The sequence below is a fragment of the Sprattus sprattus genome, assembly GCF_963457725.1.
Source record: "Sprattus sprattus genome assembly, chromosome: 3".
Lineage (NCBI taxonomy): Eukaryota > Metazoa > Chordata > Actinopteri > Clupeiformes > Clupeidae > Sprattus > Sprattus sprattus.
In genome coordinates, this window is record NC_137922.1 from 43,059,154 (window position 1) to 43,075,204 (window position 16,051).

A 16,051-nucleotide genomic window follows, 5' to 3' on the forward strand; every position below is an offset into this window, starting at 1 on the left:
CTGATCTCGGACAAATTTGTTTTGAATGTGGAACTGATAATTGAACATAGTTGTGGACCTCCCTTTCGGACAATTGGGCCCTTTGCGATGCTAAGTGAATGCAAATATATTGTGAGAGCATGTTGCGCATCGTTAATATTCAACCGAGGCTAAAAGGGAGGGTTGACGTGACGTCTTGGCCCGACAATTAGCCACTGCTTGCGTTGCATTGTCAGTCTGATCGTGCTTGGGGAGCTGCATAAGCAGTGGGATTAAAAAAGGCTTCTATTGAACCACACTTCACAGGCTTAAGAACAGCATCAAAAGCCTATTTGCACTTAGCTGTTGTACTGAATTGTACAGAATTCTTTTTGTTTGTGTGGATATATATATATAAATGGAATAGTCATTACAGCACATTAAAGTGAGGGATCCTTAGGGAGGGATCCTTAACTAATGTCCGCAGAACAGTGCTAACAATGTACCCAATGATACCTCCACCCATGCAGGTCCATGTATGTGTTTGGGGGCTTCTCCAGTGTGCTCCTGAATGACGTGCTCGTCTACCGACCCCCAAACTGCGAGGCCTTCCCGGACGAGAAGCGGTGCGTGAGTGCTGGCCCCGGGGTCCGATGCGTCTGGAGTCGGGACCGCTGTGTCTTCTGGGAGCCGGGCCCCGTCAATGGCACCTTGTCCGCGTCCTTTTGCCCTTTGAAACCTGGTAGGTTGTTAACTGTTAAGTGCCCCCAAGGTGAACGTGACTCGCATGGGGGATGGGAAATTGTTTACACCAACTCCAAAGAAACACACTCGTACAACACACACTGTGGCTGTCCCAGTGTAATCACCCATATAAGGCACTGTAAAACCTTCAACCTTTTTAAGGAAGTGACAAAGGGTATGATTAAATATCTTCATAAATGAAGGGGATGGTGATGGAGAAGGCTGCTACACACCAACAGATTAGGAGGAAATTATGTCATACTGTGTTGCCCAGTGACAGAAAAAAATATGAAGATACATTGAATTATTGTTTAAGGATTTCCTAGTTTCCTAGTAATGACAAGTCATGATGAGAGTTTCGCTGACATATTTAGGTCACCACAAAGTTCTATGGATGGCAGCATGTGCAGCGATAGAACCCTGAATTAGCACTCCCAGTGGTAAAGAGCAGGTGTCGGCTCTCCATAACAAAGGATGTGCTCAGTCATCTGGAACCGCAGCACAGGAGGAGATGAACTAAACCTCCTCCCCAGCGGTTTCATCGTCGCAACCCATGAATAAGTGGACGTGTTTCAGCTAAAATTCACTCTTTGACAGAGCAGACTGTTTTAAACGGAGAGGTTATAGATATTTCAGCTCGAGAGTCATTCAATCTGACACACACACACACATAGCCTTCCGTGTGTTGACTCCAGTGTGTTGACTGGAATCGTTTATGTCTTGGTCCAAGACACGATGTTTGTTTCCCGTTTACGGATTGAGCGCTCGGTACAAACTCTAGTCTCACACAGTACGGGTCGCTTGAGGACCGTGGACCGTTCCAAGGAGTAGTCCACTGAGTTTAATAAAAGGTGTTTTGGATCAGGGTTCCCACGGTCATGGCAGTCCTGAAAAAGCCCTGGGGTTTTAAAATTCCATTTTTCAGGCCTGGAAAAGTCAAGAAATTCCGAAGATTCATGGAAAGCTTTGGAATAGCCATTCAATTTGATTATGTTGTATATGTAGGTCTAATGAAATTTGTTATGTCTTTCATGGGTAATGTTATCTTGTGCATATTTCTGCAGTGTAATGCAGTTTCCAATTGACATAGTCTGGCTAGCCTAATAGAAAAGGGACAACGTTGTTGTTTAACTTTCATTAAGTTATTAGGCCCCTTCTGTGCTGTAAAGTACAGTACTTTTGTTGGGCAATTTAAAATTTGTACCCAAAGAAAATGGATGGGAACCCTGTTGGATTAGAATTGCGGACTGCACCTTTAGAGTTTGGACCTTTTAGAGTTTGTGTGTGTGTGTGTGTATGTGGTTGTGCGTATACTCTCTCTATATACAGTCGCGGAAAAAATTAAGAGACCACTTCAAAATTATCAGTTTCTCTGGTTTTACTATTTATTGGTATGTGTTAAAGTAAAATGTACATTTTAGTTTTATTCTATAACCTACTGGCAACATTCCTACCAAATTTCAAATAAAAATATTGTCATTTAGATCATTTATTTGCAGAAAAATGACAATTGGTCAAAATAGCAAAAAAGATGCAGTGTCTTCAGATCTCGAATAATGCAAAGAAAACAAGCTCATATTCATTTTTAAACTACACAATACGAATGCTTTAACTTAGGAAGAGTTCAGAAATCAATATTTGGTGGAATAACCTTGATTTAAAATCACAACTTTCATGTGTCTTGGCATGCTCTCCACCAGTCTTTCACATTGCCGTTGGGTGACTTTATGCTACTCCTGGCGCAAGAATTCAAGCAGCTTGGCTTCTTTTCATGGCTTGTGACCATCCATCTTCCTCTTGATCAAATTTCAGAGTTTTTTTTATGGGATTCAGGTCTCGAAATTGGGCTGGCCATGACAGGGTCCTGATCTGGTGATACTCCATCCACACCTTTACTGGCCTGGCTGTGTGGCATGGAGCATTGCCCTGCTGGAAAAAACACTTCTCAGAGTTGGGGAACATTGTCAGAGCAAAAGGAAGCAAGTTTTTCTTCCGGGACAACGTTGTACTTTGCCTGGCTGAGGTTTGTAAAAGACCATAAGGATTGAACCAAAGCGGACTGGAGGGTCTCCTAGTTCGTCTTCTCTGATGAGTCCAATTTTCAGCTTTGCCCAACACATGGTCGTCTGATGGTTAGACGGAGACCTGGAGAGGCCTACAAACCACAGAGTCTTGCACCTACTGTGAAATTGGACTCATCAGAGAAGACGAACTAGGAGACCCTCCAGTCGGCTTTGGTTCAATCCTTATGTAGGTAGGAATGTTGCCAGTAGGTTATAGAATAAAACTAAAATGTACATTTTACTTTAACACATACCAATAAATAGTAAAACCAGAGAAACTGATAATTTTGAAGTGGTCTCTTAATTTTTTCCGTGGCTGTATATGGCTTTCCAGTCCTTTGATGATGAGAGTAATGTTAATTATATCTCACATCTAGAGTTCACATGTACACTTTTTAAAGGAACCTTGTATAGTTTTTAGTGGCATCTATTAGTAGAAATGGAATATTGTGTTCATAATTACGTTTTCATTATTGTATAGATTACCTTTAACTCTGAATTGCTGTGTTAGCTTAGAATGAGGGAGCGGGTCGTCTTGCACTGAGTCTGCCATGGCCAAATGCGTAAATGTGTAATATCGGCTGACGTTCCCTACTTCGCCCCTACTACTAAGTGAGAATGCGGTGGAGTGTGACTGTGATATTGAGAAAGTGAACAAACGAACGGATGAACAATTTGAAGGAATGGGGGGTGGGGAGGGGGGAGGTCTACTCATTCGACTCACTGAATCCCAACATGTTGTGTGCCACCCAGTTCCCCCTTCTCTTTCTCTCTCTCTTACTCCCTCCGTCTCTCTCTCCCTCTCTCTCTCTCTACCTCTGCTGTTGGGGAGAAGGAGGGGGTCTTTGGGAAGGCTTCCCCCAACAAGTTGGCTGTGGAGAGTGGATTGTTTCCCAGAGTTGTCTGCCCTGCTGGGCACTGCCAAGCCCTGTTTGATCTTCATCCGCCTTTCAAAACACAGCCAGGAAATCACTAGGCAAGCAGAGTGTTCACCCTCTTTCATACACACACACACAGACACACACACACAGTGTAAACTACTGCTCAACGTGTTCTGTCTATTGTGTGTGTGGGTTTGCCTCATGTAACTAGAACATGAAAAAAGGCCTATAGCGTCGGTATTATAGGATTTAAAAAATTCAAACCGGAAGGGCTGAGCAGTGCATCGTGGGAAATTTCCTCACCAAAGGCCAAAGGCTCTTTTGTGTGTGTGTGTGTGTGTGTGTGTGTGTGTGTGTGTGTGTAATAAAGAGAGAGCAGTCAGGGAAAAAATGATCCCTCTCCATCTTTGTCAAAGAAACTGCAATGAAGACAAAATGTAGTATCACAGAAAGCGAGGGATGGAGAGGGACAGAGGGAAAGAGAGGACGTGTTAATTATTGAATGAAGTGCCATCATCTTATCATTTCGGGGGGGGGGGGCGACAGGGCAGCACACTCTTTCCGTGTGTAACTCCCCTTTACTTTGAAGTTTTGTTGATTAGCGGTAAAGCGGCAACAGGGAGAGTATTTGGAGGGCAAACAGTTTCCTCGTCTCCCATTGCCCTACTTTGCCTTGCATGAGGCTTTATAGAGGGGCGGAACAAGAGGGCTGATTCATTCAGGGCCCAATCTGTTTCAGTCCAGATGCTCTCTGGGTTGCCTATTATATGACGGGACAGTCTGATTCCTAACAAAAAGGATGCGTATTGGAGAGTCTCTCTATGTATTGACCACACGTGAGGAGGTGGTATTTTGCGGAGTTTGCGTCATGTTTACTTGATTCGATTATGTGCACACGTGTTTGAAGCAAATATAGAGGCGCTTTATTATAGAAATCAGCCCTATGACGTGCTCTGATTATTCAAATATAGTTTTGTGTGAAGTGTGAAGTTATTTTCAACATTTGAGTAACGATTGAGTTGAGGGAGTAAATATGTTTTCATAGCCTTTCATGTTGGAGTTAGATAAGACACTGGGCAAATGTGTGCATAGATGCTCCGCAGGACGGGCAAACAAACACACCCTCGCAAACACACACTCACACACAGCAATTTAATAAAAGGAATTTCTCCTGTCAAATTCTATTAGTGCTTATTTGGGCATTTGGTTGGCTGATTCTTTTTTGCCTGATTCAATTCAGTCCTTAATGAATTATGGCCTAGGGTGGGTTTCGTTTCAGGTCATAAGCTGTAATCCGCTTTGTTGTCTTCTAACGGGAGGAAAAACATGCATCGAGCCAATGTGATTGGAGGTGTGACCCTGTTTATCGGCAAGCCAAATTTCATTATGGGTTTTCTATTTAATTGTTGATTTCAGTGATTTCAGGTAAGTGCTGGCTGGGTGCACTTGTGTACACTGGTGATGAACCATTAAGCCTGGCGGGGAATATGGCAAATAGGAACTAAACAGGAGAATACTTGCCGTGCTTACGTTTCCTCACAGTTTTGCCTCTTGTAGATGGATACATGAGGACCACATAGAGAAGATGCTCTCTTACAGTGTAACCTAATTATGCATATGTTCCTTCCCCCATTAAAACCCTTGATTTTAAACTCTCTTTTTTCCCCTACCCCACTTCTCTACTCTGTCTCTCCCTTTCCCTCCTTTCTCTTTCTCTCCACCATCCCTCTTTTTTCTACTCCCCCCACCCCCCCTATTCTCGTCCAGCCCCTATCGACGAGCGCTGCTATCGTTTCTCGGACTGCGCCAGCTGCACCTCCAACACCAACGGCTGCCAGTGGTGCGATGAGAAGAAGTGCATCTCGGCCGGGAGCAACTGCTCCATGGTGAGTGGCGTCGCAAGTCCAGCCAGCTCACCCTCATATGCACCCAGTGGGCCAGATGGACTGCAGTTTGAATGTTACATGGCAATTTCTCATGTTGGTGTGCCAATGGGTTTAGGCACTCATTCTTCATAGTTTAGCCAACCACTGAAATGTTACTCCGTAGTGTTGTGTTTAGGAAAGGTGTTTTTTTTTGGTTTGCTGGCTTGGGTGACTGTCTCTGGCTCTCTCTGGCGCCCTGGCTCATCTCTTTCTCTCTCATTGACCTCGCAGCCAGTGAAGAACTTCACCCGGTGCACGTTGAGGAACGAGCAGATCTGCGCCAAGCTGGTCAACTGCAAGAGCTGCTCCCTCAACCGCAACTGCCAATGGGATGTCCAGCAGCAGGAGTGCCACGCCCTCCCAGGTGAGCAGAGCAACGCCATGGGCCGATCCCACGGTCAGTGGGACAGTGCTAGTCTCCTTGCCTCTTCATAAGCCCAAGTTTCACCATGGCAACCCTTGTCTTTCTTCTGACTTGTGACATCCAATCAAGTGTCAAAGCTGTCATGGTTTGGTGCGAAAGCATTTCTCTCACACGTCACACAGAAAGCTCTGCCAAGAGTCTTGACAAGCAGTAGAAGGGCTAGTTTTGATTTGAATGGTTTTGAACAGTTGCCTGCCAGATCCTCGCTCCTTTCCTCATGCCTTGCTCGCGCTATGTTTGCGGATTTGGACCTTGTAGTTATTTTGTTATTTTTGAAAGTGTGCTTCGTGTTCCATTTGATTCCCTCCAACTTTTCTTTTTTGTTTTCTTTTTTTACCTTTTCATTTTTTGCTTGTGGTAAACACACCTGTGAGAAGCTCCCTCTGTGTGTGTGTGTGTGTGTGTGTGTGTGTGTGTGTGTGTCTGTGTCTCGGGGTGTGTGTGTGTGTGTGAGAGATTGTTTGTCTGTGTGTTTAGCAGGTGAGATTTAGCAAAGGATGCCAGTGCTCCATCCATAATTCAATTCGTGAATCACTTCCCCCGAGGCGCTGTGGCTACTCAGAACTGGATATCCGGCCCTCGCGTGTGATCTATTTTTGATGCTCATGACAGAGGCTACACACACACACACACACACACACACACACACACACACACACACAAACAAAGTTGTCTCACGTCAACAGAGATAGAAGTGGGTCAGGTAGGATTGTTTTCCTGCCACGCTAAGGAAAATGGCGCCTCAGTTAGAGTGTGAAGTTCTGGCAGGGCGTGATGTACTCAGACGGAGTCTGTTGTTTTCTACAGCTCCCTGCCATCTCCATTTGCAGTGGAAGAGATTGGGCTAACTGATGTGATACCTCTGGACATTTCCCTGGCTTTTTGTTATTTAGTCATTTTATTTATTTATTTATTTTGTGAAGAAATGCTTACATAAACACACCTGCCCTTGCTGCATTTTAATTTTCCGTCCGCCCCCTCAAAGAGCTGAGCTTTACTCACTGCTCATTGAATACGCCTCCACAGATACTCGTACACACACACACACACACACACACACACATACACAAACGCAAACACAAAAACCACACACTCATACACATACTCATTTGCAAGTGCACAAGCACAAACACACTCTCACCCAAGAACACACACACACACACACACACACAAGCATGCTCATACAGCTTATAAACATGCACATACACACACATATTCATAATCTATTGAGAACACTCACACACACACACACATATACACACTATACACACAAACATACACACACACACACACACATACGCACACATACGCATAATCTATTGAGAACACACACACACACACACATATACACACTATACACACAAACATACACACACACACACACACACACATACGCACACATAGGCAAACACAAAAAACACACACTCATACCCATACTCATTTGCAAGTGCACAAGCACAAACAAACTCTCACACAAAAACACACACACATGCACGCTCATACAGATATTTATAACCTATTGAGAGAACACACACACACACACACACACACACGCGCACATGCACACTCCGAGCCTTCCTTCACTCATAAGATGAAAATCACAGGGGTTGTTTATACTGCTCCGAGCCTTTAACGCTATGCAAATGTGTTTTTATAGACCACTGAGACTTGAGTTGGTGGGGAGGTTTTTTTCTTCTTTTTTATGGAGGAAGCTCTCCAGAAACTAAGCAATTTTTTTATCTCGCTGCACCACAAGGCTCTCTGTGTGCCGAGCCGAACCCAGATGAGGAAGACGGCTGTTGATGGATGCTGCCTAACAGCCAGAGTGACCTCAAGGCCTAGCCTGGCACCAAGCCCTGGGCTCGCTTAACCACTTATCCGTCTCCCTGTTCCTCCCAACCCCTCGTTTGCAGCCCAGCTCTGCGGGGAAGGCTGGAGCCACGTCGGCGAGGTGTGCCTGCGCATCAACGCCAGCCGCGAGAGCTACGACAACGCACAGCACTACTGCAAGAACCTGGACGGCAGCATCGCCTCCCTCACCAAGGCCAAGCAGGTGGACTTCGTCCTGGAGGAGCTTCAGAAGTACCAGCTGCAGGAGAAGGTGTGTGTGTGTGTGTGTCTATACTAATTTGTGTGTGTGTGTGTGTGTGTCTATACTAATTTGTGTGTTTGTGTGGTTTGCGTTCATGTGTGTGTGCTTTCTATGTATCTATGTCTGACTGTATGAACACACTGACATGTGTAATGTAGTTGAGAGGGGTCAGATAGACAACTTCCTGCCTTTGTGTGAGTAGAGTGAGGCTGTACTGAAGTATGTTTAGTTTGTTTAACCTGACTATAAGCCTGCCTGCATGTTATCTGGTCTATCCATCGACCTGTCAGAAGGTGATGGTTAACAGCCATTCTGCCCCCCCCCCCCCCCCAACCATTCCTTCCACAAGAGAATGTGGTTCATCAAGAACACTGTGTTCTCTCCCTCCATCCCCAAGTGACACCTATTCCTGGGATGGTCTGCTATTTTCTAAACTAAACCACCTACCTCCACGTTTGTGTGTGGTTTGTGTGTGTGAACCTTGCCTGACCCCGTGGGCTGTTTTGGAATGTTCTGTACTTCCACCCATCAGTCCTTTAATTTGCTCCTTCATAATATCCTTTGCTTCTTTGGCATAACAATATCGCATTTTGTCTGGCTAAGGTACTATAAAGAGGAAGTCATGTAAACAGTTTATATCATTTTCAGTCTTCTTTCTTTCTCTCTCTCTTTCTTATTCTATTTGTTTCTCTTTCTTTCTTTCGCTCTTCCGCCCATTCCCATAGAAGCTGTCGCCCTGGGTCGGCCTGCGCAAGATCAACGTGTCGTACTGGGCGTGGGAGAACACGGCGCCCTTCACCAACACCTCTCTGCAGTGGCTCGCCGGCGAGCCCAGCGACTCGGGCTTCTGCGCCTACCTGGAGCTGAGCGACAGCACGGGCCTCAAGGCCAACGCCTGCACCGCAACCACGGACGGCCTCATCTGCGAGAAGCCCGTCGGTGAGCCTCAGAGAGAGAGAGAGCATAACAGCCCACAGATGGGGCTTGTTTACAATACCCCTCCCCTGCCCTCTGATTTTGTATATGTCTGTGTGTGTGTTGTTTAGTCTAGTCAAGGTGTATTAGCTGCAGTCTTCAGGTTTTCAGTTCTTTTGATCATGGTTGGGTGTTTTTTTCTTAATTCTCTTTCGGTGTGCTTCTCCTTGTTCGTTTATTGCTTATTTTGTTGCTCTCTGGCATTTTGGGGGGGGGGGGGGGTCTTTATTCTTTTTGCTTTTCACTTTTACAGATGTGTTTTATCTTGCAATTTTCTGGCCAACTCTCCCACTGTGCCTCAACAACTCATTTCCTCTGTTCACATTCACCATTCCCTCCCTCCCTCCCCCTCCCTCCTTCATCTTCTCACCCTTACCTCTATTCGTAAAAAGTAACACCCAAAGTAATGCCTGCGAGCAGGAGGCAGTTTTTCAGCCCAAGGTGAATGAAGCTGTAGCCCTGTCCCTGCTGAGCCAGTGTGTGTGTGTGTGTGTGTGTGTGTGTGTGTGTGTGTCTGTGTGTGTCTGTGTGTGTGTCTGTGTGTGTGTGTGTGTCTGTGTGTGTGTGTGTGTCTGTGTGTGTGTGTCTGTGTGTGTGTGTGTGTGTCTGTGAGTGAATCTTCAGTGTGATCCTTTAAATCAGCCTCCTCTTCACCAGCTGCTAAATTAGTCCAGAATCCCTCTCTAATCCCATCCGTTTCCTGTACACACCCCACCAGGAAGTGATGCGCTTCATCAAATCTCATCACGGGCCTGCAGTAACTGTGGCTCTCTGTGGAGAACAGCTGGCCATCGATGCTATGCATTATTTGTTCCTCTCTCTGTCTTTCTCTCTTTCTCTTTCTTCCTCTCCCTCTCTCCCTCTCTCTCTCTCTCTCCTGTGCCAGCCACACATCCATTTCCCACCTGCATCATCAACATGCATCTTCCCCACCAGCACCAGCACCACCTATCCCCCCCAGTGCCATGCCACTGACCCACTGAGTCAAACTCACTCCTGCTTTCTATCATCGGCTCAGCTATACACAAGTCTCTCTCTCTCTCTCTCTCTCTCTCTCTCTCTTTCTTTCTTTCTTTCTTTCTTTCTTTCTTTCTTTCTTGCTCTCTATGCCAACTAACTGTTCCCTACCCACTGAGACTATCTTTTTGTCTTGTCATTACAAGTGTGCATTTTCTCTCTCATTCCCTACCTTACTCGATCCTTATGTGCCAACTCTGTGTGTGTGTGTGTGTGTGTGTGTGTGTGTGCGTGCGCGTGTGTGTGTGCCCCTGCAGTGAGCCCCAATCAGAATGTCCGCTCCTGCAAGAAGCCGTGCTCGCTGCGCACCAGCTGTGCCAACTGCACCAGCCAGACCATGGAGTGCATGTGGTGCGCCAGCACCAAGCGCTGCGTCGACTCCAACGCCTACGTCATCTCCTTCCCCTACGGCCAGTGCCTAGAGTGGCAGACCGGCGAGTGTGTGTGTAAGTATTCACTAAGTATCTTTGTGTGTGTGAGCGAGAGAGACACAAGAAGAGCGAGAAAGTGTACAATAAAACACAAATCACGTTACTCAGGAAACAGAGAGGAAGAGGGAAAGAGAGAGAGAGTGCAAGTTGCAAGGATGTCTCTGTGTGTGTGCGTGTGTGCGTGCGTGCGTGTGTGTGTGTGTGTGTGTGTGTGTGTTATTTGGTTAAACATGTGTCCTCCTGTGGGTTGATGTGCTTGCCTCATTAACAGTGTTTGGCTGTGCTAGTGCACCCACATTGGAGGGCGCTTTGGCTATGTCCTTGACAGTGCCTGGTGGGGTACGTGCACCTGTTGGTCTGAATGTGTATTCGCTCAGACTTGAGGATGATTTTTCAGGCTGGTAAAAGGCTGGTACATATGCAAGCGGAGTCACTGTGATTGATGTATATGCAGCTTTCTTGTTTCTTGTTTGTGTGCAAGGTTTGACTGCTGTGATACAATCACGGGGTAAAGTAGATCCCTGTCAGTCTGTCTGTGCTTGTGTGCCCGCTTCTGTATCTGTGTTTGTTTGTGTGTGTGTGTGTGTCTGTCTGTTTGTGTGTGTGTGCGCGTGCATCTGTGTGTACGCATCTGTGTGGGTATGAGCACGTCTGCAAGCACTGTGCATCTGCGTCCTCTATACTTATTCGTCCTGGGGAGTGGGAAGAATTAAATCAAATGTCATCTCCGTCTAGCGCCACGCTCCCACTACGTGTCTGTCTGTGTGTGTGTGTGTACTAGTGCGTGGTTGTCTGCGAGTGCGCGCGTCTGTGTGTGTGTGTGCTTCACATCCCTCCGTGGGGAGACTGATGTTGGGAGTAATGAGCTGAAATGAGTGCTTCGGCGGCAGCGTTTTTTTATCTAGGACAGAGATGTAACTCAGGATTGGCATGCCACTCTCACCCCCATCTCCCCCCCCCCCCCCCCCCACACACACACTCACATACACACACACCCTTTCCGCCTTTGACATTGACAAATAACAGTATGAAAGCTGGCATTGATCTTAGTCCCCGACCTCCCCCCCCAAAGCCTTGCTTTCTTTTAGATGAGCATCGAAAGACTCGCCATTCGTCTACAGCGTGAACTTTTCAATCTTCTTCTCATAAAAGCTCAACGGGACGAGAAAAAAAAGGAGAAAGCTCCAGCGCAGTGTGTTATGGGGAATGAGAATAGTCAGCGGCATATGCTCTGCCTCTCCATCGCCGAGGGGCTCCTGGGGTGGGACACCCGCTTGGAGTTCTGGGAAATCCATAAGCTGGCGACGGCTCTCGCATTTCCAAATGCAGCTGGTGTCAAACGCAATCTTTTTTTTCTCCAACGCTCGACCTCCCCCCACCCCGAGTTCGTCAGCAAAAATAAATGTCTTTGGAACACGTGAGTAGGATCAGAGTCTATTAAATAGTTGTACGTGAGTCCTCCCCCATGTAGTTAAGGCCTCCTGCAAGGCGTTGGTGCTCACCTCGACAGCCAAACGGAACAGAAGAGAGAGAGAGAGAGGATTAGATAGTTGTCTCCTGCATGCATCACGTGATCATCGCACCAGATAATAAGGATTGAGTTATCCTTAAAGCCTAGCAGAGTGTGAATGTGCGAGTCTCCCAGGAGTCAAAAAGTGTTTGGATGCATGAGAGAACTTCATATAAATTCAGTCACTTCACAAGTCTGGGATTGCTCTCTCTCTCTTTCTCTCTCTCTCTCTCTTTGTGTCTCTGTCTGTCTCCTGAGCTTGCATATCACTGCCACCTTCCTGCAATGTGATGGGTGCTCCATAATGCTCACTCTGATGGAAAACCAATTAAGTGGGAAGTGGGTGGTGCTGCCACCATCCCCGCCTCTGCCGCCGTTGGTTGGTAAAAGTCGGGAAAATCCCCCCCTCCCCACACACACACACACCAACCCATCAGTTACTCTCACGCTCATCCACCGAACATTTCTCTTGTCAAAATTGTAGGAACCTGTCCCTTCGCGCCAGACACTGGCAATGATTTATTCCTCTGTTATTAATACTGCCCCCCCCACCATCACCACCACCACCACCACCACCTCCCCATGTCCCCAGCTTGTCGAAATGCCAATCTGTCTCGGGTCCCTCTCCCCAGCTGGGAGGGCCGTCCGCTGGGCCCCTGCTAGGCACTCTGTTACTGCCTGGAGCTGCCTGGAGCTCTAAGAAAACCACACAGTGTAAGTGTGGCTGTGTAGGAGGCTTGTGTTCATGGGTGACCCGGGAAAGGGCAGCCTTGTGGGCTGCATTTTGTGTGACAATGGAAGTGGAACAGCCGCTCTGAGACGGACTGTGTTTACGTGAGTGGGTGGAGGGAAGGGAAGGGAAGGTATGCGGTGTGCGTGTGTGTGTGTGTGTGTGTGTGTGTTGTGTCAGGGTAGGTGTTTTGTGTTTAGGGGCTGGATGTCTGTTGTGCGTCTTTTTGTGGGTGCAGGATTATGCTTGACTCCGGAATGTGTTAGAGGGTCTTAGAGGGTGTGTGTGTGTTGGGATCATGCAGTGTGTGGTGGTCTGTGGTTGGTGCCACACAAGCTGACATTCTCTTAAATCTCCTACCGGCTGTTGAATGTGGGGCCTTGAACTGAAGGTCAAATCTGGAGGCTCTCTTCCTTTCACCTTCTCATTCTGTTTCTCTCTCTCTCTCTCTCTCTCTCTCTCTCTCTCTCTCTCTCTCTCTCTCTCTCTCTCTCTCGCTCTCTTTCGTTCTCTTTGACACACACACACACACACACACACACACAGAAAGACACGCACAGACACACACAGATTCCCACACACACCCTTTTGCTCTGCTCTAGATTGCCTGTTTCACCTTTAGTCCTTCACATCTCCGTCTCTGTCTGTGTGTCTATCTGTCTGTCAGTCTTTTGATCTTTTCTGTCTCTTCCTCCCTCCCTCGTTCTCTATGCCGCCTGTGTTGCCTGCGTATGTGTACACATGCCCGCTCCATGCTCACGTGTGTTTTCAACAGCGCCCTTTAGCCATGTTCTCTTTCTGTAAGGAGAAAGCAAACAGGTCAGGCCAGGCTTAGGCCGTCACACACACACACACACACACCTCGTCCGATGTTTAGCGAGAACCACACTGACTCATCCAGCTCTTAACACTGCAAAGTGCTAACACGAAGCAACGAGAACGAAAAAACATGCACTCTAATTTGTACCCTATCCAACTGCAGCGCCCGAGAGGGAGAGGAGAGCCGTAATTTACCATTGCTTTCCCGAGGTCAGCTGATTTAAGGCGCTTGTTCATATGCCTCAGTTGAAAGCGCCAGGAACGGGGGACAGAGAGAGGAGAAGAAAAAAGAAAGAAGCGAATTGTAGCTATAGCAGGCGTTTAGTTAGAGCGCTGTCAGGCTGGCTAAATTGGCATTGATCTACTAGCTGCTGTGTTCCCATGTACTTGTTTATCAGCGGCGGGACACGAGGTAGTGCTTCGCCAACATCTCCACCGCCATCTTCCTCACTCTCAAGGCCTTTCTGCGTAAATATGTTTACCTGCATCTGCCAGCCGCCAGCCTTGCACTTGTGTTGTCATGGTTGCGCTGGTTGCCATGCAGTGGTTGGAGTGTGTGTGTGTGTGTGTGTGTGTGTGTGTGTGTGTGTGTGTGTGTGTGTCTCTGTGTGTCTGTGTGTCTGTGTGCGTGTGTGTGTGTGTGTGTGGAGGAAGGAGTGATTGACAGGAGGCAATGTCTCAAGTCTGACAATTGGTAGACATTTTGCAGAAGCGAGGCAGCGAAAAAAAAATTCTCACTCTCTCTGTTCCCTCATCTCCCTTTTAAAAGGGTATGGTGTGTTAGGGGAGTTGTAAGATCAGGGTTTAATGTTTTAATTTTCATCGGTAATGGCTTGTGTCAGTATTATTGATATGGAAGGTTTGGACTTTATGACGTGAAAGGATTTTTAAAAGTCAAAGCCTATCCCCTCCTGTACTATCAAAAGCCAGAGACCCAAATCAGTCAGGAATTCCATCATGTTTTCAGGCCAAAGACAAGGTTAAATAGGGTATGTTGGATCTGTACGCTCCTGTTCAGGTAAAAACGTTAGCAGGCGTCTGCAGTGAGGCTACACGGGTAAGACCAGGGAGGTGGGGGAAAGTTAGACCCTGAGCAGATGTTGTGCTGCATGTTGGAGATCGCCCACTGAGAGGGGGGGGGGGGGGGGGGGGGGGGGGTAGGCAGAGGGAGGGGGGTTGGCGCTGGAGTTTTTCAGATGCATCTGCGAGCCTGTCGGAAATTGAGAGGGAAGGCTGAAGTTCGGAGGTGGCACGAAAGGTTGATTGGTCTCCGTGGACCCGACGTGGGTTGGATTTGACGTTTCTCTTCTCTCTTTTTTTCCCATCTTCTTTCTTTTTTTCTTTTTTCATCTTTGGACCTCCCCTCCTTGTCTTAGTTTGTTGATGCGGTGCTCCCACATGCCTTGAAAGTTCTGGATTTCACTTGAATGAGAGACGGGCAAAGCCTTATTACATGATAAACAAACTCTGTCAGCCTACTCTATGTTAGCATCATGTCTGCGTGTAGTAGTCGACTACACTAATACTACTAGTGGTAGTAAACCTTTAGTTATATATGCTGTATTCACACTGTTTGCATCAGACATGCTTGACATGGTGCCTGATACGTATATAATATTAATAATATTTCTTGTGGAACTCTTTCATAAAATGTCTTTTTATGTCATGAATGTGTGGGTTGGATACTCTTTAGAAATTGTGTATAAAAGAATGATGCAGGGGTTAAAGTTCTCTGTTGCTATGAGAACTATCTGTCAGTTGAATTCCAGGAGCAAGGTGATGGTAAGCTGCCGCTCTAAAAGGGGGTTGGGGGGGTGGGGGGCAAGTTACGACGATTCCAAAGGCTCTGACCAATCTTATTATCATAAATAAGTAATTTTATCGACTTTAAATGTACATATCATACAAAAAACGAATAAAACAAACCAAAAGTGTGCTTTAGTTCTCCATTCCATTTCCATAATCGTGCGCTTTAATCCATGTGAATGAAAGATCCTCACAATATTTTTCTTATGCTCTCTCTCATTCTATTCTTTTTCTCTTTCTTTCTTTCTTTCTCTCTCTCTCTCTCTCCCTCTCTCTTCCTCTCTCTGACACCCACAGCTCAGAACTGTTCGGGTCTGCGGACGTGCAGTAAGTGCCTGGAGCAGCCGGAGTGTGGCTGGTGCGGTGACCCCAGCAACACGGGCCGTGGCCAGTGCATGGAGGGCTCGTACCGCGGGCCCATGCGGAGCCCAGCCAAGCTCAACCAGGCCCAGGGCCAGCAGGGTCTCTCGCTCACCCACAGCCAGGACATGGTGCTGGAGCCGGCCCTCTGCCCCAAAGACAAGGGCTTTGAGTGGGCTTTCATCCAGTGCCCAGGTAAGACACTGGTCTTCAGAGATACACATGTGAAGTTCCCAATGGAAAACTACTCATACTTGTTTGTACTCAAAGATAGACACATGATCGATATCACATGTAACATACAGATACCAGATTA

General features: G+C 46.9%; 1 protein-coding gene across 2 annotated transcripts in view; it reads left to right on the forward strand.

The window, feature by feature from the left end:
• atrnl1b (attractin-like 1b) overlaps positions 1-16,051 on the forward strand; it is a 124,659-nt gene that overhangs the window by 34,561 nt on the left and 74,047 nt on the right. The window contains exons 12-18 of one of the 2 annotated variants that reach the window (XM_080835076.1): positions 489-700; positions 5,414-5,532; positions 5,803-5,935; positions 7,909-8,096; positions 8,813-9,026; positions 10,337-10,525; positions 15,673-15,930. In XM_080835076.1, the coding sequence (XP_080691202.1) occupies positions 489-700; positions 5,414-5,532; positions 5,803-5,935; positions 7,909-8,096; positions 8,813-9,026; positions 10,337-10,525; positions 15,673-15,930 (1,313 nt within the window). The remainder of the gene's footprint in view (positions 1-488; positions 701-5,413; positions 5,533-5,802; positions 5,936-7,908; positions 8,097-8,812; positions 9,027-10,336; positions 10,526-15,672; positions 15,931-16,051) is intronic. The other variant, XM_080835077.1, reaches the window with a different exon arrangement.